Raw genomic sequence first — 25,924 nt, forward strand, 5'->3', positions numbered from 1 at the left:
TTAGTGCTAGTGAACTTGTTATGCTGCCTGTCACAATTGCCGAAAAAACAATGACATTGTTTTCATTTGAATGGCTAATTGTAGAAATTGAAGCCTAAAACAGAAGATTATCATACTGTTTTGACAGTGTTAAGGAAATTTTGTCTTGGAGGTTGCTGCAATGTCATTGGCTTCCACCTCGCTGTGAGGCAGGGCAGGCGTTTGCACCTTTTAAAAGAGTTGTTTCACGATCGGTGGAACTGTCTAACCTCTCTCCAACCCCCACTCCTTCTCCCACCCGCCGTTGCATTGCAAGTACATGTCACCTGTCCTGCTTTGCCTTTAAGGGGAGAGTTGTTTCGCTATCGGCTATCTGCAGAACTGTCCATCCTTTTTCTAATCGCCTGGTCTCTCCAATATTTTTGTAATGCAGTTTCAGGTAAACTACTGTGGAACACATAAAAACAGGAAAGAAAGATTGTAAAGTGAAAGAAAAAGCATCTAGATATCACTGGGAGTCTCAGCACTTGACAAAATGCATGGCTGTGTAGTGCATGGAGCAGATGATTTCAGTTCTTCTTTTAAATCATAACAGTGCAGCAAATTTTCCTTTGCAAATTGATACCTGTATTCATAAATCTGATTGGCTGAAGCCACTCTAGAATATTCTATGCACAGATGACTATGCTCATCACCTGAATTCAGTATTAATGTGGCAGGTTGCTAAAAGTGTTGTGCTGTTCATAGAATATTTTAACCATTATGCTCAAATGCTAAACTGTTATGTTAAGTACTAAAATGCTTTATGTTAGAATGCTGCAATGCAGGGCTAAAGTGCTCAGGTGTTGTGTGTTTTTTTTATTTTATTTATTTATTTATTTTTTATCCTGTGTCACTCTTACACAGCTATCAGCTATCAGGATGTAAAAGTAGCACTTTTTTCTGATGGAGCTGTTGCTTCGATTGTGTCTAAGCTTTATGTAGTAAATCAGACTCAATTCCATTGTTTAAAAAACATTTAAAAACACCTTTTACTGTTTGGCTTTTTCCTAGTTTTTTTTTGGCTCATTTACAAACATGGACGTTTTGTGTGTAAGTTATTTTCAGTGAATTATTATTCAGCAATATCAACATTGTATTGATTTTTTTTTCACTGTTTCTAGAATTTTAGAATTGCTAAGCACGTTGAACTTTTACGCTTGGAATGATGCTATACACTCACTGGCCATTTTATTAGAAACCCCTGATGTGAAGTTATAGTCCAGTGGTTTCTACAGGCGGTCCTGAGGACTCTGTGCTCTGCACATTTTTGTTTTCCCATCTTGAACACACCTGACCCAGCACACAGGGGGCTTAATGAGCTGTTTTAGATGACTGAAATCACAAAATGTGCAGAGTATGAGGCCCACAGGACAGACTATGGAAACTCCTGCTGTAGCAGAATTTGTGTTAGCCATCCTCTGCCCTGTGGTCATCATTTCTGGTCCTGGAGGAGTCCAGCATAGTTTGGGGATTTTTCTACTGAAACATGTCTGTCTCAACTCATCAGTATATCAATGAAATCACTGTGTTGGACTCCAGCCTTTCAGGGTTGAAACTGATGAACCTACTTCATTAGAAGTCATTTTGTGACTGTCAGTGCCACTGGTCCATCACTCAAATGAAATCTGGTCTACAGTGGTCCAATGACCAATGATGAATGAGGCAGAGGGTGCAGGGCACATCATGCATGGTATGATGTTCTGTGTAATAGGTCTCTGTGCACATTTTACATGATTTTACATACTTTTATTGCTGTATTTTTGAGGACCTCATGCTACATCCTCTACAATGCATCCATATTCGACTTCTGTGTCTGAAAAGGGCTTTTTACTGACATGCAGAGGCTTTGTGCAGAGGACTGTGATTTTCCTCACGTTCTCGTTTTCCAAATGTGTTTTAAGTAAAATATTCACTTACGAAAAAAAATCATGGATGGATGGACGGATGGATGGATGGATAGTGTCATTTACAGTAGCAGATTATGATATATTGCACAGTGTGTATTACCAATAGTCTAAATAGTGATGTGGTTCGATTATAAGATCACTACAAGTTATACAGGAATCTTATATGGAGGTGATAAGATTCTTATAGAAACATTACATAGCACTTTATAATAGTTTCATATTGTATTACTGTAGTTCTTTTTTTTTTTTTTTTTTTAGGACTGACACTGGAATTGGAGCATTTTTGTGTAATACTGCTTCTCTCCCACAGATGGCGCCCCTCTGAGTGAGCTCTCCTGGTCGTCCTCTCTAGCAGTGGTGGCTGTGTCTTTCTCTGGCCTCTTCACCTTCATCTTCCTCATGCTGGCCTGCCTGTGCTGCAAGAAGGGCGAGATTGGATTTAAGGTCAGATAACTGTCCTCCACATCAAAAGTGCTTATAATATTATGGGCCACCACTTTTCAGATGATTTTAATTAATGGCCGTGCTTTTCTTGTTTTTCAATTATTTAAAATATTAAACAGAAAGCTTCTGTTGCCTTTTTGAAAAATGAAACTCAATAAAAAAAAAAAAAAGTGTTACCTTGGAAAAGTCATTATTTAGGCAAAACTTTTGAGGAATATGTATCTGCATGTTGAAGCAAAATATGCCCAAAGCACAAAACCTTTTGCAGTGTTTTTTTTTTGTTTTTTTTTCTTAATTGAAAAAGTAGCAGAGAAAAGCAAACAGTAACTAGAAAATTTCAAAAGAATGCAAGTGTCCCCAAACATTTGACATGTAGTGTTGCTTCAATCTAAATTACTCTAATGGTTACTGTGCACTGAAAAGCCATGTAACACATAATCTGTGGCTGTAAACTACTGATGGATGATGAATTTGTGTATGATGAAGCAAATGTGGTGTAGAAGTTTTCTGATGGACACATGCTTGCAGTTTTAGGTGCACTCACTGCATTTCTCAACAGCAACACAAAATGGGTCAAGACACCAGAGAAAATGGGGTGGGAGAAACACAAAGAAAGGGGGGGGAGGTGAAAGTGAGGGAGATATCTATTGGCAGGACAGACAGACAGACAGACAGACAGACAGACAGACAGACAGACAGACAGACAGATAGATAGATAGATAGATAGATAGATAGATAGATAGATAGATAGATGAAGAAAGAGAGAGAAAAAGGAGAGGGAGGAAGAGAGAGAGAGAGGCAGAGAGAGTCCTTGGCCTTTTGTAAACTCTTGTCGTGTCTCTCAGTGGAGCTCGAGCTCAGAGCTCAGACATCCCCAGCTGAAAACACTCCATTCCTCCCTCTTTCAGTGCTGCAGTGATTGTGTCTGCACCTAATATCCAATATCAGGTCATTAGATTCATTCAGCCCACTAATTCAGAGAGCTGTTCCCATGTCGTTCTGCAGCTTTAGAATGTTCTTGTAAACACTGAGTCATGCTGGATGCCATTTCGTGGATGTTCGTATGAATGAATGACTAATTATTTTTGTAGCAACTGTAATTGTGCTGAGACGAGCCAGCATTTTTTGTTTTGTCAGTATTTTTTAGTAAATCTGAGATAAAGGAACTAACTCCTCCGTCATAGTTAACCCTTTAAAAGGCCAGCTTAATTCCTCACTCACATAACTGGATAACATAGCATAATATATTTAAAATAACATTATTTAGTAGTAGTTACTGGAAAAATTCATAGTTACTGGAAAATAAGCTCTAAGAACAAAAACTGAATAATAAGTCAAAGTTTCACTTTGGTGTATTATTCAAATCTAATTATATAGTTACACATTTAATTACATAGTAAGTTATTGTGCTGACAAGCAAACTTTCAGTTCATTGTAAATTGAACCAAACTCTCACTCTCATGAGGGTCCTGACCACTGGAGAACAGGGTAAAAGGGGGCTAACAAAGTATGCAGAGAAACAGATGGACTACAGTCTGTAACTGTAGAACTACGAAATGCACCTATATAGTAAGTGGAGCTGATAAAATGGACAGTGAGCGTAGAAACAAGGAAGTGGTCATAATGTTATACCTGATCAGTGTATATTCTGTGTATAAGTGATTCCAACTATTACATTTTGTTTTGAGGGAAAATATATCTTTCCACTTTGCTGTTGCTTTTGAACAAGAGGAAACAGGGTCAGAGTCATATCATCATATAGCATGCAAGCAGCTGAGCTTTAGGGTGGAACTACGAATGATAAGAAGGGTCAATGTGTTAACAGAGTTGTGAAAATGTATGGTTATTAATGCACCTGAACTTTAACACCACTAAATATTATTACATACAGATACTTACTTTTGCGTAACATACGTAATTACATATATGTATGAGCCAGTGTCCTGACAACGTATAAAAACAAACATAAGTATGTGTGAGGGGGGTTGTGGGGGGTCTGCTGTGCACATGTGAAAAAGTCAGTGAGAAAGGAAGAAAAAAAGTGATGTCATAAGCACAGAATGTGAAAAGCTGCCCCCCCCCCTTCTCTCTTTCGCGCTCTCTTTTTTTCAGCCTTACATTTTTGTGGGGTGGGCGTTGTAGGGGGCTCTGTGGTGTTCTCAGCTGCTGCTGTCTCTTTTCTCTCTGGACAAGAACAGGAAACTGCCCCTCCCTTCTTCCATCCACCCATCCAGCCATCCATCTCTCAGTCAGTCAGTCAGTCAGTCAGTCAGTCTGTCTGTCTGTCTGTCGGTCGTTCTTTTTTCTCTTTCCCGCCCTCAGTCTCTCTCCTCCCTTCCCTCTGCTCCCTCCATTGCCTATAAGTCAGTGGGACGATTCCATTCACTGCATGCTGTCTGCTTCTTTAGAGGTGCACCATGCATCTCTCTGTAGCGTGTGATCTAATGTGCTCTGTCTGCTGGCTCCATGAATGTGCTACCAATCAGCAAACTTCAGTCAGGGCTTATGGAGCAGAGGGCACCAGGCGTACTGGCCTGGAGATTACACAGGTACCCTCAGAGGTACCAGCTACTGGTGTTTTGGCCATGCCACTCACATACCATGAGCAGCGCAGGTCAATTAATTTGAGCAGAGCTTCAGGAATGGGATAAGGTAAGATATGAACTGAACTTTTATGCTATTTTGAGGTTATGAAATTCACTGGAATGCACAACTTGAAGGCAGCAATTCAACTGCATCAATTTTTGGACTAAAATCGATTATAAGAAATTTAGTAAAGTATGTGTGCATGCTTTGGCCAAAATTAGCTTTTTCAAATGTAAAAATTATGCCATATAAAAAAGTTATAGTGTATATTTCACTATTTCATGCATAATTCATAATCCCTATGATCTCTTTTGTGTATTCAGTGTATTTTAAAAAATATATTTTCTGAATTGTACCCAAATCATCAAATCGTGGTGAAATCTGAGATCACATTATGCTTTTGAATCACATCTTAAAGAATCGTTACCAAAATGAATGTGTTGACATTTGTGAAAACGCATTAAATCATTTTAAGGACGCTTAGCAAAGAGGACGATATATAATATTGAAAAGGGGTTCCTTGACTTGTAATCATACTAGAACCAACTTTAGTGGAACATGAAACCATTTTCTTTAAGGAACCACAAACAAGAGGCTCTCCATCATAGAGAATAACTAACCTCTAAGCTATGCAAAGAACCATTCAAATGGTTCTTTGAGTTGGATTGGTTCTTTTGTATAAGCATTGCCTTGACTACAGAACCCTTGAATAATCCCTTTTAAATTGTTTATTCTAACCAGATCAAGGGAGGGACTTAATGGTGCATTTAAATAGTTTGTAAAGAATTGTAAATAAATCAAATTGTGGTGAAGTTTGTGATAGATTTGCTCAATATACAGTGCCAAGATGCAGAGATTATTTTCTTTAAATGTGCCATGACTAACCAAGCTGAAAAACGTTAGAATAGTGGAGCAGTCTGCATGCATGAGCATAGCTGGATCTCTCTCACTCTGTGCACCATATGTCTTTCCATCCCTGTTGAAATATGCGCACACATTGAACGCATTGTTCATAAGAATCCTGCATCGCTATGCTGAGTGGGGAAAAAAACAGTATAAAAAGCCATTTTAATGGTAGTGTCTGAATTACAAATAGCTGTGCTAAACATATTTTTGATTTGTGTGTTTTATTTTCAACTTCTGTCTTTTATCCTGCATCCCATCATGATTCCAACATTCGTCTTATGACTGTCAGCTGTGCTAGTTTTCAAATAAATGTGATTTACTTTTGTTGTCATATGGAGGACAGATTTACAGCAAAGCATTTATTTATTATCTTTCCTTTTTCTACTAAGTGAGAAAATAGTACTATATCTGTGCTAGAAGAAGAGTTAGAACATCCTCTAGATTCTTAACAACAAACAACATTCCCTATGAAATTCCACAGTCGTAAGACTATAAGCTGCTTTTACGAGAAATTCAACACAGAGTTGATTCAGTGAGTTTCTTCAAATTACTCAATTCTTTCTGTTCTTTTTGAAAAGTCAACATTTAAAGCAATTTCATACCTTGCATGATCTAATACCAATAGAAAATGATAAAATAACAGAATGGAAAAAGAGTTAACGCTCTAAACTCTAAGAGTCTGTATGTGGGTCCACTTTTTAGTTGCTCAAGCTCATAATTACTCAACTTACATTAGTTTCATAGCAGTTACTGAAAAGCAAGGCTTAATATTTATAACTATATAATACGTTCAAGGGATTAAAACATCAATACTGACTTTATTTTCCTACAACATTTTACAGTGAGTAATTAAGGGTAAAGTAAAACATGAGACAAACATACAAGCAAATGAGAGACAATTATTTCAGTTCACAAAGAAACCTTTGCTAAACTTCCTAAATCAGAGAAAATTAAGGTTTAATTATAAGAAGGCATTATACCTTGATGCATATAAGAATGTCACTTTAATATAACAATTTTATAATATAATGTAATTTGTATTGTTGATTTTGTATCTAAATTGTAAACAATATTCTTAACATTAATATACATTAATGTAATGATTGTATTGTCTCATTGCATATCAAAAACCTCAAATTGCTAAAACTGTAAACTTTAAAATGTTTTAAAAATTTCAATGTTCATGTAAAATGATTTTTATTCCAAGTAACTTTGGACTTTTTCTATTGGTCCATCATTGTTCCCAACACGTATAAACTGGGGTAGTCAGGTAAATAAAATTAATACCAACACCTAAAAAATAAGTTACTGGGTTTTGGCAAAGATTTAAAGTAAGATTAAACATGTGCAGATTACTTGTTTGTAGACTGTCTCATTAATAGATGGTTTGATAATAAATTGTTGGCTTAAGCTCTTGTGCTTTGGGAGTGCCAATAAAGCCAGCGCCAATAAAGCTTCTTTGAGTTGTACTGAGTGCTTTGGCACTGTTTGATAGCCTGTAGTTCTGTAGCAGCGCCACATCCACACTGACTCTGCTGCTCTGTATGCTGTAGCTGGCGGGCAGCAAGTTGTAATCTGCAGAGTGTAATCTCAGAGATCTCGAGAGCAGAGCTTTCTCCCTGCTGAGGAGAGAGGATGAGCCGGGAATTATGGGAGACAGCGCGGGGGCGTGTGAAGACGAGGACCAGGGAGTCCCTGAGGGGACTGTGTGTCTGGGTATGTGTGTGTTCAAAAGTATAAAACTCTCCAGGTCACTGTTTTCCATCTTTTTGACCCCAGATCCCAGCAGTCCTGTGAACAGTGGACAGCTCTTTAAGAGCATCTGGAGAAGCATTTCCGATTTACAATCCCTGCCAAGTCCCTTTTTTTTTGCCCTTCCTCTGCCACTGCTGCACTGTGAAAGCTTTTTTTAACAAACCATTTGGTCTTAAATATTAAATTAAATAGTTAAATAATAAAATCATTAAATAATAAGTACGTTAAATAGTAAGACAACAAAACAATAATCAGTGCATGATATTCTGTTAAAAAAAGATTTTGCTAATTTTTCCAAATGTCTGCATAAGTCAGTCTTTGGGATGTAAAGAAAGGCATTAACAGTGATTTGACGAATGGTGGTGATAGATGATAATATCTGGTGACTTTTTTGCCTTACAACACCTTTCATGTATCTCTTATTCATGAATAGATTTTTTTGTATAATATTTTGTATTTTAGTGTAATAATGTAATTTTTATAATAGTGAGGCCTTCTGTGATGGAACTTTAAACAAAACAAAACAACAGCAAAGAAAACACATAACCCACCAACCCACAAACCCTCCACCCACCCCCCGCCCCATAGCCCAAACACCCATTAATTGTTTAAAAAAAAAAAAGAGGGAACGAAGAGAGAGAATGAGAATGAGAGAGAATGAGGAAGGAAACAAAAAGTGCATTGGGGGTCACTTTAGATGGTCCAAGAATGGACCTCAAACTAAATTAAAATGTCTCTGTGCTCCTGAGTCACAGCTACGCAACCTCTCTATTGTAATAATATGAAGCATCTCTGATAACCAGTGTTTAAAACAAGGTGGAGAAGCTGATTTCCAATTCAAAAGAATAACCTTTTTAGCTGCCACCATGCCAGCCATTAAGGTTGAGAATCCACTGATCGCAATGACAGGGTCAGGATGTAAGTGTGTGCTACGCATTTCAGAGAACCACTGAAAAACACTTAACCAGAAGTTCTGCAACAGAGAGCTTTTAGAGCCATTTAAGCTGTACAGATGTCTGGTTCCTATCACCAACACCATGAACAATCCTGACTCTGTACGTTTCCCAAGAGCAGCACATTTTGTCAAACCACATTAAATGACTTTGTTGACGTTTTATCAAATTTATTATGCAGAAATTTTGAAAAATCATAATTCTCCTGTAAGTTACTATATTGTTATTTTAAAATGTATATTTTAAAATGTATCACTGTGCTGGGAGTGTCTTTGTTGGATGAAAGTTAAAGACGGTTGACAGAGGGCCATGGGTCATATTCTGTCTTGATTAATGTGTCTTGCTCTTTTAATGAGGTCTGAATGGAGGTTTATTTGTTTTAAAGTGTGACTCTGTATTCAGTCTAATCAAAGTATTCACACTCAATCATCATCACTCCAAAATGTACTGGTCTATATTTACATTCCAAAGTTAAATTTACAGAGCACTCAGTAAGTAATTGGTCAGTGATTTAATTATAGTGTTTTGGCTCTACTGCAGCACATTCAGTTCAAAGCTATGGGGTGAAAGGTGTAGAATAGCAGCTTTAATTTTTGGGGTATTTAGTCCGATATGTTCACCAGTACTGGAATCACATCCTTGTACGCCTAGGCCCCCATTTTAGGAGCCCAAAAGTAATTGGCTAGTTGCCTACACAGTTGTTGTTTGACCAGCTATGCTTTGAAGCATTACGTGTAGCATTCACATTTGGAGGCTGTTGCTATTGTTTCTTAACGTAAGAACCAATCCAATGCTAGTAAAGCATAGCACTGAAAAATCTGAATAAAGAAATAATTGACAAAGCTGATGCATTAATAAACTGTTTGGTGCATTTGTCAATTATCAACAACACACTGGTTAGCTTAGAAATAGTTAACACAAAGACCACAGTAGTGGATTATTAAAACGGTGAAGAAAAAGGTGAACAGATTAAGAATGATGGACATAGTAACCACAGAGTGCAAACCACAGAAAGGCTAGATTGCAATTTGCTAGAATGTGCATAAAAATGGATAGGTGAGATGAAGATTAACCGAGTGGGATCCAGGAAGGAAGGAAATCCTGTGGATTCTCTTGATCCAAAATGTACCACATCATGTGTGAAACACGGTGACATGGGCATGTATGGCTCCCAGAGAAACTGATTCAATTGTCTGAGCACCTTCTCAAATCAAACTCCTCAAAACTCAGTGAACAGTGCAGGACAGTGACCCGAAACAGATTGCTAAAGCAACCGTGGAGTTTTTCAGGAATGTTCTCGAATTGCCAAGCAAGTCACCCAAGCCGAGCACCATTGAGCATGTGCTTCACTTACTAAAGACCATTTTGAAGGCAAAAAGCCCCTGAAACTAGCAGGAACTGGGAATTACTGCAGTATAGGCCTAGAAGAACATCAAGGAGGATACCCAGCATCAGATGATGTCTGTAGATTGCAGACTTCATGTAGTTATTAACTGCAAAGGAGCTACAACCAAGTGCTAAACACAATTTTATTTAATTCACTGGAAATAGATGTAAATACCCTTGAATGAGATTTCCACCAATTCTTACACCATTAAACAGTCAGAGTGGTTTCATGTGAAATGCACCATTTAAGAGAAACTGGTCGAGTCAGAATTGTTGGTGGTACAGTGGTGATAGGAACCAGATGTCTGAAGCATTAACATCAAACCACTCTGGATGACAGATAGCTCTAAAAGCTACCTGACAAAGTGAATGCATGAAACATTAACCAATACACTGCCTCATGTTAAAGACATTGTTTAATGATAGTTTTGAGATTTTATTTATTAATTAATGGTGGAGAGATACATGTAGGACTTTGAAAGGCAAAATAGTGCCCAAAGAGAATTTTTGAGAATCAAAATTGAGAATTTTCCACTATTTTCCCATCACCGATATTACATATATAAAAACTCAGAAGACTCAGAAAAATAAATAAAATGACTATATTCACATGTAGACACTGCAACTGCAACTCCAGTTCCTATCACCACCATAGTAAAGAAATTGGTAAGTTTCTCTACAATGAACTGTTTCACATCAAACCACTCTGTATGACAGTCACATCTCATTTATTGAATTATGCAAAACCATTGAAAACTCATTAAAATTCCCCTTTATATCTGTCATTCTGATCTTTAACTTTATAATCACTCTTCCGTTTCAAATCCAGTGTGCAGAAGTATAAAGCCAAAGAAAACTGTCACTGTCAAATTACTTACTGATTACACTGTATGCCTATGAGGATTAACCAAAATACTCAAGCACTGAATGGACTACCATCAAATAACACTGTTTAAAGTGCAGTTATTACTGCAATACTACATTTGAGGCAAAGCTATGCAATTAATCATCAAAGTTCAAGAAAAGCTACTAACTAGGTCATAATGAGATATTACGTGTTAAAATGTTATACTGCAACAAATAATCACACTATGATGCAGCCCTTCAAAGCACACTCATGACAATTTAACACCCCTCTGAGCGCTCTGCTGTCTGTTTTCTGGTTGTGACCATTGCCCTTTGTGTTCCCTGTCATGTTAGGAGTTTGAGAATGCAGAGGGTGATGAATATCAAGCGGACATGTCCACTCTGGCCTCGCCAGCCTCCGCTAACGGCCCTGACGTCTATGTCCTTCCTCTTAGCGAAGTCTCGCTGCCTGTCGCCAAGCAACCCGGCCGTTCAGGTGAGTCACCTGCACACCTGCTGCTGCTAATGCCACACTCTTTATTTGTTCAGAGAAGAAATGGACCTGAATTTCTCAGGTTCAGGCTCAGGTTTTTCGGCTCCTCATTTTTAAAAACAAGGTGTCAAAATGGGGCCTTTGGAGCAATACCATGGAAGAATCCATACTGGTTCCCTTATCAGTGGAAGGCTCTATAACTATTTTTGTAAATAAGACATGAGAGTGAATATAGTGTAAAAGCTCTAAGCCAAATAATGTCTTTTTTCCCCCCTTGAACTGTATATCCAAGCCGAGCCATTTTACAATCACTAAAGTTCTGTTAAATTCTGTTCAAATTCAAGAATGTTCTTTAAAGATTGTACAATAAAAATTACTTCTGATTTTCCACTATTACCAAAAAGTGTTCTATATATTATCAAAAAAATTAACTCATTTTGGTGCTTTTTAGAACGATTTTATGAAGATTCTTTGAAGACTCATACATAACAGTGTCTTTATCATAGAGGATGACTAGTGATGAACCATTTAACCTGGCAAAGAACCATTTAATCATTCAAATGGTTCCTTGAGTTGACATGGTTTGAAATATAACTGTTGCCTTTACTGCAGAACCCTTGAAAATTAGTTATTTTTCTAATAGTGTAGAGATGCAGATAAAGTCTTCCAAATGACGTACTCTGTGACTCTGTAGAGAATGTACAGGAATTATTAGAACCAGCACAAAAAAGAAATTTAGACAAAGGCAAATCAGAATTTTACATGATGTGTTTGTATCTGTTCTGAACTCAGTGAATTGAATAATTCTATAGCAGTTACTTCTATAGCAAGTATTTTATTCTCAGAGTGTGCTAAAATGCTTAATTTTCATATTAAAATCACAAATTTTATCTTGGTTGACTAAACCTTCGAATCCTCTTATAGGGTATTGGCTTCTGAATGTATCACCATTTTCACTGCTCAAAAGTTTGCATGTTTAAACTATTTACCTCCTGATTTGATGTTTTAGCACATCTGCTACTGAATGTAAAACACACTCAGTGACATTTGGAATGAGCCTCATCAGTAAGGTGGTTGTGGTTGATGCTTGATAAAGTGTAGTCTTTTATAACATATGTATTTAGAACATATTATGAGATAATTCAGCTGGATTACAATGACACAGATATTCCAGTCTGTATTTTTCACTGCAAAACTATATTATCGTAACCCCTTAAAATCCCAGGCTTATTACATACTAAGACTGATTATTCAGTAACTACAGGGACTTCAATGCAAACGGATGAAGCTGCTCTTAGGTTATAGAATTGTATAATAAAACTCTTGGCATGTCAGTGGACCCTGGCCATTTGAGGGGTTAAAGCAATTTGTCAAAGTCAGATTTCATTATTTGTCAGCAGATCTTAAAACAAGACAAAACAACTGAAAATGCTGCTTTTAAGCCTTTCAGACTAGTACTTGGTAGAACAATCTTTTACTGAAGCTTTAGGTTTGTTGGAGTAAGTTTCTGCTACCTTTGCACAATATTGGGGAGTCATTTTCACCCATTATTCCTGGGAGATCTGCTGCTTGTTCAGGTTGACTGGACAATGCTTGAGGACTGCAATTTTAAAATAGTGTTACAGATTCTTGATTAGATTGGGCTTGGCCATTGTTGAACATTCACCTTTCTGTTGTTTAGCCACTCCTATGTTGCGTTGGCCTCCCAAGCTTTAGTTTTAGACTGAAGCAGGTTATCTTGCAGTATCTCCCTGTATTTTGCATCATTTATCTGACCCACGGTTTTAACAACGTGCCCTGTTCCCACTGTGGAAAAGCATCCCCACAACATGATACTGTCATCCCCGTACTTCACTGCTGGGATGGTGTATATGGAGGAATGGGCAGTGTAAGGTTTACACCACATATATTGTTTTCATCTGACCATAAAAGCTTATCCCATATTTTAGCTTTACTCTGATGTTTTCTGAAAAACTTAAGAAGTGATTTAAAGAGTTTTTTTCTTCAGTAATGGCTTTTTCTAGCCATTCTCCCATACAAACCAGTTGTAAGCCAAGCTCTTGATATCGTTAACTGGGGCACCTTTACTCCAGCTCCAGCCGCTGAACTCTGTAGCTCCTTCAAAGTGATTCCTGTACTCTCTGTGGCTTCCCTCACAAGTCCTCTTCTTTTCTCTGATGCTGAGTTTTGAGGGACAGCCTTGTCTAGGCAGTGCTTTGGTGATGTGATGCAGTTTCCATTTCCTCACTATTGATCCAACAGTGCTCACTGGGATATCTAAACAGTTGGAAATTATTTTGTAGCCTCTTCCTATATTCCGCATGTACAGAACTTGCCTTAGAATGCTCTTTAGTCTTAATTTTCACAGCTTTCCTTCAGATTCCCAGTCTGATCAATGGAATTAAGGTGGTCTTTTATCCAGACTAGATTAACTCATCTAATGATTAACAGGTAGAGGGCAATTGTAGGCCAACTGTGTCCTCATTATGGCAATATATTTCATCTGTGTAAACTTAGAGGTTCCTCAGCACAGGAGTTGAATACCTATGCAAAATTCATTTTTGTTTTTTGTACACACACAAAACCATAATAGTTTCCACTAAAACACAAAAAAAAAGTTCACTTCATTGCAAAGAATGTGTGTTTCAGTGACAGATTTACTTCAAAAGAATGAGATCTAACTGCTCATCGTGTGATCATGAGGGACAGGGATGCAGTCTCCTTCTCTGTTCTAAAATGCATGGGTGTGGCTAAAATAAGACTCCACTTACAGCCCAAAACTCTGTGTTTTCAGTAATGACTAGAAAACATGGGCATTTTAAAAGCATTAAAAAATGTTTTTTGATTTAAGCTCTCAAAGTCATTATGAATCTAAATTTAGATCTAAAATCTATTTTTTTAACTTGAAAAGAAATCAAAGAGATATTTTAAAAACAACATTAAAATATACAAAAAGAAATTGCAAATATTATTTTCCAAAGTTGAAATTTAGAGATTAGGATTTGGGACAGCAAGATCCCCATAAAAAGTACCCCATAAATGATGATTTTATAGACATATATTTGCATGTTTAAGCTTTCAATTAATGTATTGGGTTTAAAGAGATCATAACATAATCCTTGTAAATATCTTGTGTCTAAATATATATATTTGTTACTGTGGGACTACAATAAAACATACAAATAGACTTTAAACTGAAAAGCTAGTTATAAGGGGTTAGTTGGTAGTGCAACTTGTATAATTGAGTGGATAAAGCTTTTTTCCCCATGACTCCAGATGCAGTGTTACTTGATCCAGAGCACAGCCAACAGTACTGAGTCCTCTCCAAATGAGATTCACATACGCAGGGCAGATTTCTCCGGAGGATGATGTCATTGTCCCCTATGCAGCCCTTAACCCACAAAGTCTTCATTATGAGGTCTCTACAGCCCTATAGCCTGCTCTGGACCTTTATAGCTAGTCCTTATGGCAGATAGGAGAGAAAGAAAGAGAGAGATGGAAAGAGAAAGCGGGACAGAGACAGAGAGAAAGTGGGAGTGCTGCCATTAAAATGAGGTTTCTGTTTGTGCCTCCAACTCTCTAGTGCTCCTATGCTGTAGTCACTCTTTCATTGCTCTCTCTCGCTCTCTCTCTCTCGCGCTCTCTCTCTCTCTCTCTCTTTCCAATAAAACATCTGCCTGTTGCATAATGACGCCTCTGCCGGCCTACATAAACTCTCCTCGGAATGTTAGGCATGCAATGGAGCATTTGTGGAATCGATTCCATAGAAAATGTCCATCTTTCTCTTTCTCTCTCAACAATAGCACGCTCTGTTAGAGAGATATGGAGCCTGGTAATCATATGACGTCTTGTAGGGTCAGAGGTCTGGTTGTGGGCTTCTTTGACTACTAATTAACTAAAGTACTAATTAACGGAGGCTACTGAGACTGAAGCTGACCTGAAGTTCAAGTGTGCAGAAATGATGTAATAAAGGTGACTGTCATTTCTTTTCTTTTCTGGTACAATAGACAGAGTGAGTCACTAAAGACATTAAACATTCAGTTTTATGGAGCTAAACCAGAAATTTATCAAGAGATCTCATAGATACACAGATACAAATTGTTAAACAGCCTTTTTCCTGTGCAGTACAACCATACAGAGACATACTGCCTTACAGTAATATGTAAAAGATTTAATACAGTTGCTGCATTTTTGGTAATGCAGCATCTGATGCCTTCAAAAACAAGAACCAACTATAACCACAAACCTACAAGACTATAGTTACACTGAAGCACCAGAGTAATTGTATTATGCTCTCAATCAGTAAACTCACACCTAGGCAGATAGATGTTGTCTATAGAAGGGATGGGTTACTGGTTTAAATGAAATGCTGCCCCAATGATGATAATAATACTGTTTTAAATATATATTTTTCCATATTTATAATAACACTTCAACTTCTGTTTCATGGTGGAACTACAACCTGCTGCTACAGTCTACCAGCAAAGCACATATCGTGCTAACATGGTTATAGTTGTTGTTGTTGTTGTTGTTGTTGTTGTTGTTGTTGTTGCCAAAACAACAACAACAAGAGATCACAAAAAGTCTCTCTACCTGTTGGGAAATGATACACTGAATCAGTGCTTTTCACTCATAATATGGAAAAATGTGATCATTTTGGTCGATGATTTTATGACAGGAATTTTTCATATTGTCTAAAACTAAGAAATATATTGTCCATATATGGTATACCAGTATTGATGATTTTTAATTTTATTAATATTGCTAGTTAACAAAAACTTTGTGTCTAAACTCTGTTATGGTTAATTGTTATGCATGTCATTTTGGGTGCTCTTGTTTAGAAAATCAGTTCCAAATTCATATAAATTAATATAGTAGATTAATGGTACATTTCATTTCTGGAAATATGTTTCCTCTCTGTTTGTCCTAAAGGACCAAAATGAAAAATGTGACCATTACTTCATTTACTAAAACTATGCCTACTCACAGTACTCTCTAGAGTGATATCCTCCGTTTGAAAGACTCAAACCCCATCTGATGATGTATCTTGAAGGTGGGAGGAACATTTGAAAAACTACAAGTAGGCAGATACTTAACCCCTTAAAATCCCAGACTTATTACATACTAAGGCTTATTATTCAGTAACTACAGGGGACTTCAATGCAAACTGGCTGAGCTATCCTTACATTATAGAAGTGTGAGATAGAACTTTGGGCCCACCAGTGGGTCCTGGTCGTTTAAGGGGTAAGGGTTGGCTATGTGAAAGGTAAAAAGAAGCCATATCGATAATGCTATTGATAATAAGCCTTCTGTATTTATTAGCCTTCATATCAGTGGCTAGGCCAGCAGTCAGGATTTATTTATTGCCATGGGGGGGATCCCATTGGTTGTATGATGTGTTTACATGTGCTGGGTGCACACTGGGTATTGTAGTGATTAACAAAAACACAGAAAGCATACCAACTCAAGAGTTCTGTTAAATTAGTGAGGTTGAGGGATGCAACATTGCACAACAGAATAGTGCATAACAAAAAATAACATATTAAGTGGCAGTTTTAGGCCAGAATACCCATGAACATTTATAATACTGTGCACATTTTTCTTGGAAAGGAAGATTGAAATTATGTTAGGAGAAGCAAACAGAACAAAACAGTTTGATCAAAACAAGCTAGGAGCTAGGTCATTCGTTTAGTATATAGAGTACCAGCACTCAGGAAGCATAGGGTCATCAACTTTATGAAATTAATGCAAAAACATAATTAACAAATGGATCAACAAATCCAGTAATTCAGTCACATATTGTGATATTGAATTGCACTAAAATCGTCCCATCCCCAGAGCACAGCGATGTAATCTGGTCATTTATGAGCACATGAAGGCAGGAAGACTGAAGCTATTTGAGGAGTGGCTGCGATGACTTCACCGTGGTTGAATGTCCGGTGGGACTGGGCTGGGGTACGACACAAAATACCAAAAGCACTCCCTTACTGCAGTGGACCCTTTACCGATCTGTTTCATTAACTCTGACTGATGGAGCCTGTGAGCTCTGGCTCACCCGTTTCTCCTGATTGCTGAAGTCTCTATCTTTTCCTGAGATTTAGGAAATCAGCAGGGAAGACAAGCAGAGAGAAACAAACACTGAAACTAAAAGCATGAGTGTGGGGGTGTGTGTTTCACACCCTAGTGTCTGAAATATTACTCGTCAGTGTAAGTGAGTACACACCCTAACACAGCTGTGTTCTTCAGGGACCAGCTCACACTACACACACACTAAACCCACTGTGTTTGTGCAGTGTGTATGTGTGTGTGTTAAACCCAGTGTACAAAATCATACTCTTATATGTAAGAACATACTGGATTAGATGGACATACAACCTCAGGCACATAATGTAACTTGATGCGACCAAAATATGAGCCCACAGTATGTCTCAAATTAACATTGCAAAGGACCGCAACTGCACAAAGTACTGCCTACTAACTACACACTCATAAGGTGCTGGGTTAAAAGGTGAGATGAAATAATGGCACCATCAATAAGCTCTGAGCAAAAACAGAAAACTAAAAATCAGAGTCAATGAGAGAATGATGTTAAATTCTGTTGGTGAATATATTTTTAGCGCCTGTGCCTGAATATATTTTTGTTCAAGGCCTGTGCCACTATGTAGCTGATGTATCTGCTGCCATTGTTAAAAGACGTCTTCATTATAAGACATTATTGCTACTATAGGCCTGTTTTAAAAGGTCGAAAAAATCCATACATAATTGCCCATTGCTAGTTGCTCAAACGTTAGTAAATTGAGCAGAACTAGCCCTGCAGCCCTTCTCCAAAACTGCACATAGGTGATGTCATCAACATGTCATTATAGAGGGCAAAGGACCTTGAGGGTGCTAAGAGTAAAACTGTCCATTTGAGACAGACCTCTGCAGTGTACAGGCTCTGTGTATACAAAATTATGCTACTGATAGATAATTATAGTAGCTCAAAATAGATTATATTTCTATTATTTTTACATATATATATATATATATATATATATAAATTTATATATATATATATAATATTCCAAATGTATTTATCAAGTATAGTTTTGCAATGTATGAAAATGGCCAAAAAATAAATTTGTTAGATACATTTTTGAATGCTTTTTAAATGTATTTTCAAATATGTTTATGAAATATATTTTTGCAATGTATAAAAATGGCCAAAAGAATGGACTTATATTGGATGGATATATTTTTTTAAATGCATTTTAAATGTATTTGTCCAAATGTACTTGTGAACTATATTTTTGCAATACATGAAAATGGCCAAAAAAATATTTGTTAGATACATTTTAAAATGTATTTATTTGTATTTGTTATTATATTTTTTTCAGCTGTATGTAGTTTTAACAAAGGTTACAGATATAAATAAATATACATAAACAGATGAACTGTGTTGACTTCTGGGTTTTGCATTTATGTAGGTATGTGGTAAGACAGCGCACACATAATGTATTTCAAATAAATAAGATATCCAATCATTTTCAGTGTATCAATACCCACAACACTTTTGCCATGTTAAAGGCACATTTTGTAATTTCTTCAAATTAAGATACTGGAATACAAATTTATTTCAAAAGGTATTCCAAACAGTAAATTAATAAACAAATGTATTTTAACTCACATTTAAATATCTTCTCCACCACGTTGATCACATTACATCAATGCAGATCTTGCCAAAGGCAACACTAAGGGCATTTATAGGGCACCCCTGAGTGCCCCTTTTAGCACCGGTATGAGAAATGGCCTTGCGGTCTTTGTCCTGCAGAAAAGAGGACCGCAGAAACACAAGTGCACCAAATGAGACAAGGCTTATGTAATAACCCACACTTCCAATATCTCCAACCATTTTCTGCACCCATGTTTTAAGTGATCCTTCCTCGAATGCTTATGGGGGAAGGACATTTTGCAGCTTGCCTTGCACACAGCCCACAGACTGTGCATATAGACTTGTGTGCCAGTTTCATGCATAACACACAGGCACAGTGCATCCAAATTGTGCCTAAAACTAGCACAAAAGGCTAAACACATCAGGCCTACATACTTATACAGTTTTACTAACTCACATGCATTGGTGCAAATTTGAGGGAGGTATCATCTTCCTCCCACTTTTTATAAATATTGATTGATTGATTTTGATTTATTGATTGACTGATTGATTGTTTTTTATTAGACCATTATATATTTTAAAACGTTAGACATTTCTGAGCCTAAGACTTCCTCTGAATGACGATTGCATAGCATAGTGCCTCGAACACTACTGGTATGATAATAGGAGTAATTATACTTTTAAATAAGGTAACTTGATTTTACTCAAACAGTTACTGAATGTTTTACTGTCCTCTCCTATATACTGTCCCATAAACACTTGCATAACAAATGCCATGCAGCTGGTGGTGGTCCAGTAAAACTAGACTTGCCTAGACTTGTTTTATGTAGGACATCTGCAACTTTTGTGTGATGCTAGACTGTATGTAGCCTTCAGCATTGCCCTCTTCCATTTATCAGATCAAATTTGCATCCCTGCTCACGTGATATCACTCTTAGGTACCACAAACACAGCATCGGTATGTGATGTAATTACACCCTCACTTTCATTCTTCTAAAACGTCCATTTAAACTAAAGAGCTTCTGGAAACGGCATGTGTGTGTGTGTGTGTGTGTGTGTGTGTGTGTGTGTGTGTGTGCATGTGTGCGTGAGCGTGTGTTATTGTGGTATGATTTATCTCTGTCATTTGTCTAAAGATTCCCAGCAGCCATTTGGCTGTTTTCCCTGTTTGACTAGGGAGGAGACACACTGATGGTCACCCATACTTCCACGAACACACAATTACACTGCCTTTATGCTACTTACAGAGATACACATTATCTTCAGTCAAGCAGAAAAGCACACATATAGATATTCACTCATGGAAGGATGCACAGCAAACGTACACAAGCCAATTGCACATGCCCTATGACGTTATAGTTAAGATCTAAATACAGCGAAGTCCCTCCAGCCATAAAATATTCACACTTATAGAGCAAATGCTATTATGTAATCCTTATGAATCTGCCTGGGTAATGTTACACAACGTATATATCTGTAAACGCTGCCAGAACAGAATGTGTTGGTTTGTTCTCTCTCTATTGTTTAACGCAGAGCTCAGAAAGACGATAAGATGATTTAATTTTTCCGCTGTAATCAAAAACAGAATTATCCTGTTTGACGGCAGCCAACACTGCACTGTTCTTCCAAATATTCCCATGTCAAACTCCCAAAATAATCATGGTGCTTGTAGAAATTGTTGGTAATAAATCATAAGTTGATGTTGTAGCAACAGTTGCCTCAATGTTTTGAATGGCTTACAACACTAGAATTTATCTCAGGCTATTTATTTAGAACTGATTGCCCCCATAAAAATAATCTGAAATGCTAAATTCAGTGATTCATTTAAATCTTTCATTTATTAATACAGAATGCTAATACCTTATTATGAGTTGTGAAGTCATCTGTTGCATGAAGCTGTGAATTTATCTCCCCATATGTCTACAATAAGGAGACTGTATGACAGCTTTTATTATTTTACTAGGACCTGTAAGATCTTAGTTACACCTCTACCAGTAGGAGTAAATAGCATAGTGGATCTCAGTGGATCACTCAGTCGCTCCATTGACTTTTCATGAGCATACTAGACCTTTGTGCCCACTGAACATTAACATTAACTTATCTGTGCTTGTTGCACCTCTTCGTGACCTCAGGCAGAGACGCCAGAGGGCATGAGGGCACCAGCGCCCCTCCCAGATGAAGAATGGGCTTCTTGCTGAACCAATCTCAGCCTATTAAGTTGTGAGACAATAGCCTGAGTGTCTCTTCTGCTCTCAGGGGTACCAAGCAGTGCAGAGACAGGACAAAGAGGCTGATTCTCCCCAGAGAAGGCCCTCCAGGAGGGGGATGGAGCAATGGAGGAATGACTGCTCCCTGGAACATGACATGGGCGTAAAATATGGACGGCGCATAAAGGCAGGATAGAGAGTGAGACAGTATGTCACACACTTTCACAAAGATTCATCTGTCTGGAGAGACAGAGAGAGAGAGAGAGAGACAGAGAGAGAGATTGCTATGTTGTCAGTGCTGGAGCTGGTGAATCAGATGGTACTGCTTGATTGGGCAGGATAAAGATGTATTGAGTTGACACAGCAGCAAGCCTTAAGCAGTGGCTCTGCAGAACTCAGAGCATTTTCCCATGAGCCTTTACACATCTTCACTTCGGATGACTGGACTTTAGCATGAATGGCTGTGACGGTTGTAGCCAAAGTAGCGGTGTGTCTTATGAGTGATCTGAAGGTGTTCTTTGTGCAGCAAAGCTTTTTGAGAACCTCACTCCTGGTCACCAAAAGTGTCACCATTTTTTGGAGCAATGGCATTTGATCAGTTCTACATAGCATGTCATATTTCACGCCTCTGGGCTTGGACACCACATGTTGGGTCTGCATATTTTTGCTTACAATTCTCACAAATGCAGAGAATGTACACTTTTGCTGGTTTCGGGAAGATTTTTGGAGGATGATTTTGATCTGAAGAAAGATTCTTCTCCTGCGTCAAAGGCTGTGAACTTCACAAGAGATGGAAGCTGTGTTAAAGATCTGAAGTGATGGTAATTTCTACCCTCCTATGTGTATTCATGCTTTAACCTTCTTAGGACTGTTATGGCATATACATTTCCAAATGCCTCCTCATACATTTTATTAAATTATTTCTAACTCAAACATGTGGATTGTAAACTTTCAAGGAGAACTACATTGTTGTTTATAACTAGAAGTAGAGATTAGACATTCCGTATCAGTACTGAGGGGAACCTATCAGGCCAGTGTCCTCAGAAAATGTTGGACTGGGTGTCAGAAGAAAAAAGAGAATGCATGTGATCCAGTTCTGTAACAAATCTAGCCTGAAATGCTGTCAACTCACATTGTGTCATGTCATGTATTTCTGCAGTGTTTGAGGAGCTTGAGCATGATAGTGATAGTTGCTCAACTTCAGTGAAAGTTGCTCTATACAACAGTTAGTTAAGACAACAGGTTGAGGAGTTAAGCAAGTTTTTTGGTCAGAGGAACAACTAAGCAAACTGGAATTAGCTAGAAATGAACAGAATACAATTCATTAAACAAAGAGGGCTGTGAAATAACATTCAGGCTCATCTGGCAAGCATTAAAAAACCAAGCTGAACCTGCAGTTGAAACAGTTTTATGGTGTTATGTAATGCGAAAGGCTACTTTTTTGGGAGAAGGAATGGCAGTATTAAAGCACATCTGATACAATGTTGATTCTATGATTGTTCTAATGCATTACTAATGATTGTTCTATTGCATTACTAGTTTTATTATCATGCAAAATAAAAGCAGTAGAACACTGTAGATTGAATTATTGCAAATAATATCATGGTTATGATGATCTTTGATGATTGGCTTAGGCTTATTCTTGTAACCAAATCATAGCCGTGATGTTATTCGTAATGACACATGGCACCTTGTGTTCTTATATGGCTCATTTTAAGCTTAGGCATTTAGAAAAATAAATAAATAAATAAACTGGCTCAGGATACTGGATTCTGGATATACAGTCTAGTTTTGGGCAATGGAAAAAATCCTCTTTGCATGTTTTTCTAATGTCGACATACAGAAACGCAGACTTATTGATACAGAATGTACATTCATGTAAATTCCGTAACTGACTGTGTAATCGAGTAGGTAATTTTGTCATTGCATAAAAAATTTAATTTGTTAGCTAAATGTGTAATAAAATGACAATAATAACTTTAGAGTTGTAAGGGTTAAAAGGTAGTATTCCTCATATTACTACTACTGTCAAAAACACTTCAGAGTGTGGTGACAGTAAACAGCTCTCAAATATGGCTTCTCTACGACTGTGCAAAAAACTGCACAGGTACATTGTTCATCAAGGTACAAACAATGTAAACCTACCCTCAAAGGTACAGCAATGGTCTTAAGGGGAAAGGCACATATTTGTACCTTTTTCATAACCTACTATTTTAAAACCTGGACTAAAAAAGCCTAGGGTGTATGGAGTCAATGCAACTTAATATTACTGCATCGGAATATGGTGCAATTATATTCCATAACCTAAGGTACTAAAGACGTGCTCTTGAGAAGCACCACCACAATGATCTGAGTGTTTCCCCCTCAGAGACAGTTTAGTACTTTTTTATCCTATAGTGTACGATTACAGACACTGTAATGTCTTATTGTTTTATCTGTCTTTCCATCTTTTACTGTTTCTGCAGTCCAACTGAAGTCAACAGATGCGACTCGTCACAGTTTGCTCTACATTAAGGAGATTGGGCACGGATGGTTCGGCAAGGTAAGCCTTGTTTATTGTTTATTGGTTTACTTGTGCTAATGCTGTGCCGTAGGATGTGTTGGCGCAGATCAAACATTTAGCTCCGTTCCGCTCCCTGGCTGCCGCAGTTTAGTCCCAAGGATGAGAGCACATCTGTTATGCTCTATCACCTGAGACGGGCCGCAGGAGCCCTGCACAGATCCGGCTGCCTTTGAAGTTCCCTTCGTTTCTCTTAAAGACTTGTCTGAAGCTCTCTTTGTAGCTGCAAAGTGCAAAACCCAATGCCAGTGTGTGAAATTGGTATAATAGTGTTGAATATGTATGAATGTATCCCTTGGATTTCATTCTCATACTTTCTCTCTCTCTTTCTCTTTCTCTCTTTCTTTGTCTTTCTGTACACACATGCATATACATACACACTCCCTCAATTTGTTCCATTGACTGGGTATGTCCATCTGCGTGTGTGTCCTCGTCTCGTCTGCATGAACGGTCACGTCCTGCTCTGTCGTCGTGTGTGTGTGTGTGTGTGTGTGTGTGTATGTTTGTGGGTTTTTTCCTTTCAATCATCCCATTTTGTTCTCCTCTGCTTTATCGATGGAATTTGCAAAATGCATGATGAAAATTAATCTCGGTGTCTTTGTCTTAAATTTGTTTTCTTGTTTGTCATTTGGGTGAATCTATCCAAACGTGTACGTGTATGTTTGTACGTGTTTGTTTTTCTCCTCTCCCCTGTTCATATCTGTACGTCTGTGCTGTCTGTTTCTCCTGTGTGGGTATCTGTGTGTATGTGTGTGTTGATGCTGTGTGTCCTCAGGTGTTGTTGGGGGAGGTGAACTCTGGCCTCAGCAGTACTCAGGTGGTGGTGAAGGAGCTGAAGACGAGTGCCAGCGTGCAGGACCAGATGCACTTTTTGGAGGAAGCACGGCCTTACCGGTGATCATCCTACATTTAATACCATATTTTTTAATGTATTAAACTCAGCGTCATTGATGCAAAGCACTAAAAGCTATTTAAGTGCTAATGGTGCCCTCTTGGGGACGATCTTTAGCCTGCTAAATATGTTTGAGTGAGTGAGTAAGTGAGGGAGGGAGTTGCGAGTTTGGTTTATGAGGTGCTTGGCATCTCATCTCTAAAATTTTAGGGAGCAATACCATAGAACAGGTGTCTTTAATTGAATTCTTGAATCCATCTTCCAGTCCTGGATTTTGTAGTCACTGGTAGGTGAGATATGATGTCACCAGTCAATTATATTAATAGTTCAGTTAATTACCAGTGACTGCAAAATCCAGTACGAGAAACTGGATTCAAAGTCTAGTTTTGAAGACCTCCACTGCAGAAAAAAATACTCTTGGTTTCTTAAAGAAATTTGCAGAACCCTCTTGCATCTTCTAGTCCAGTAAAGGCCTAATGATTTCTTGGAACTAAAAAAAACATGTCTATCATTTTTAGCTCATTTTATTTAATAGAATCACCAGGTTTGTTGTATTTACACTCCAAAAGTATTGCAGTAATACTCTTATTTCTTTGTTAAGCTTTGGTTGGAAACAAAAGATATATTACATTTGTATGATGTAGTGTGACAAATATGTAAAAATCAAAGAAATCAGCTTTTTTTTTTTTCTTCATGGCACTGCATGACTAGATTCTACCAACCTCAGAGGCTGAGCCATTCAGACTGATCTAAAAACCTTTAGAATTTTCTTAGCCCTCCAATCACTGTTTAACAACTGTTACTAGCCATTCAGACTGATCTAAAAACCTTTACACTGATAGAATGCAGTGTATCACAAAGATAGCACTGGCTGCACATGGAATATTTGGGCAGAGTAATAAGTCACCCAGGTATCTTTGGTGTACTCGAGAAATTCATGTTGATTACATACTGCATGCCAGTTATTACTTCTGGGAACAATCAGTACATAAGAAGTAAGTAGTAGGACCATTTAGAAACCTTTTATTTAGCTTTTTTATCTGCCTCTTCTCCTTAGGCCAGTCAAGAAGTATTTTTTTGGCCAATAAGCACCATTAGAAAAACACTATATAACATTAAATAATAAAAGCAAATAAATAATAATACAGTAAAAATAATGATAAAAATTTGTTTCAAGGAAACTTGTATTATGCAATACAAGCTGTAAAGAACACAATTGCTCTTCTGCTTGATGCACCTCCAGCCATGGCATTGTTAAATAACACCACCAGCGTACCAGATTTAACTTTTTAAAATTAACCAAATCAGGGATTGAAT

The 25,924-nt window shown here is 37.6% G+C and overlaps 1 protein-coding gene across 4 annotated transcripts in view; it reads left to right on the forward strand.

Annotated features, from left to right (window-relative positions):
* aatkb (apoptosis-associated tyrosine kinase b) overlaps positions 1-25,924 on the forward strand; it is a 71,396-nt gene that overhangs the window by 34,729 nt on the left and 10,743 nt on the right. The window contains exons 2-5 of one of the 4 annotated variants that reach the window (XM_036572030.1): positions 2,239-2,372; positions 11,159-11,300; positions 23,621-23,697; positions 24,491-24,609. In XM_036572030.1, coding sequence (XP_036427923.1) covers positions 2,239-2,372; positions 11,159-11,300; positions 23,621-23,697; positions 24,491-24,609 — 472 coding nt within the window. Of the gene's footprint in view, positions 1-2,238; positions 2,373-4,643; positions 5,025-7,478; positions 7,581-11,158; positions 11,301-21,211; positions 21,977-23,620; positions 23,698-24,490; positions 24,610-25,924 lie in introns of those variants that run through there. The other 3 variants (XM_036572032.1, XM_036572031.1, XM_036572033.1) reach the window with 3 other exon arrangements.

Source organism: Colossoma macropomum, unplaced genomic scaffold, assembly GCF_904425465.1.
Source record: "Colossoma macropomum unplaced genomic scaffold, Colossoma_macropomum, whole genome shotgun sequence".
NCBI classification, from domain to species: domain Eukaryota; kingdom Metazoa; phylum Chordata; class Actinopteri; order Characiformes; family Serrasalmidae; genus Colossoma; species Colossoma macropomum.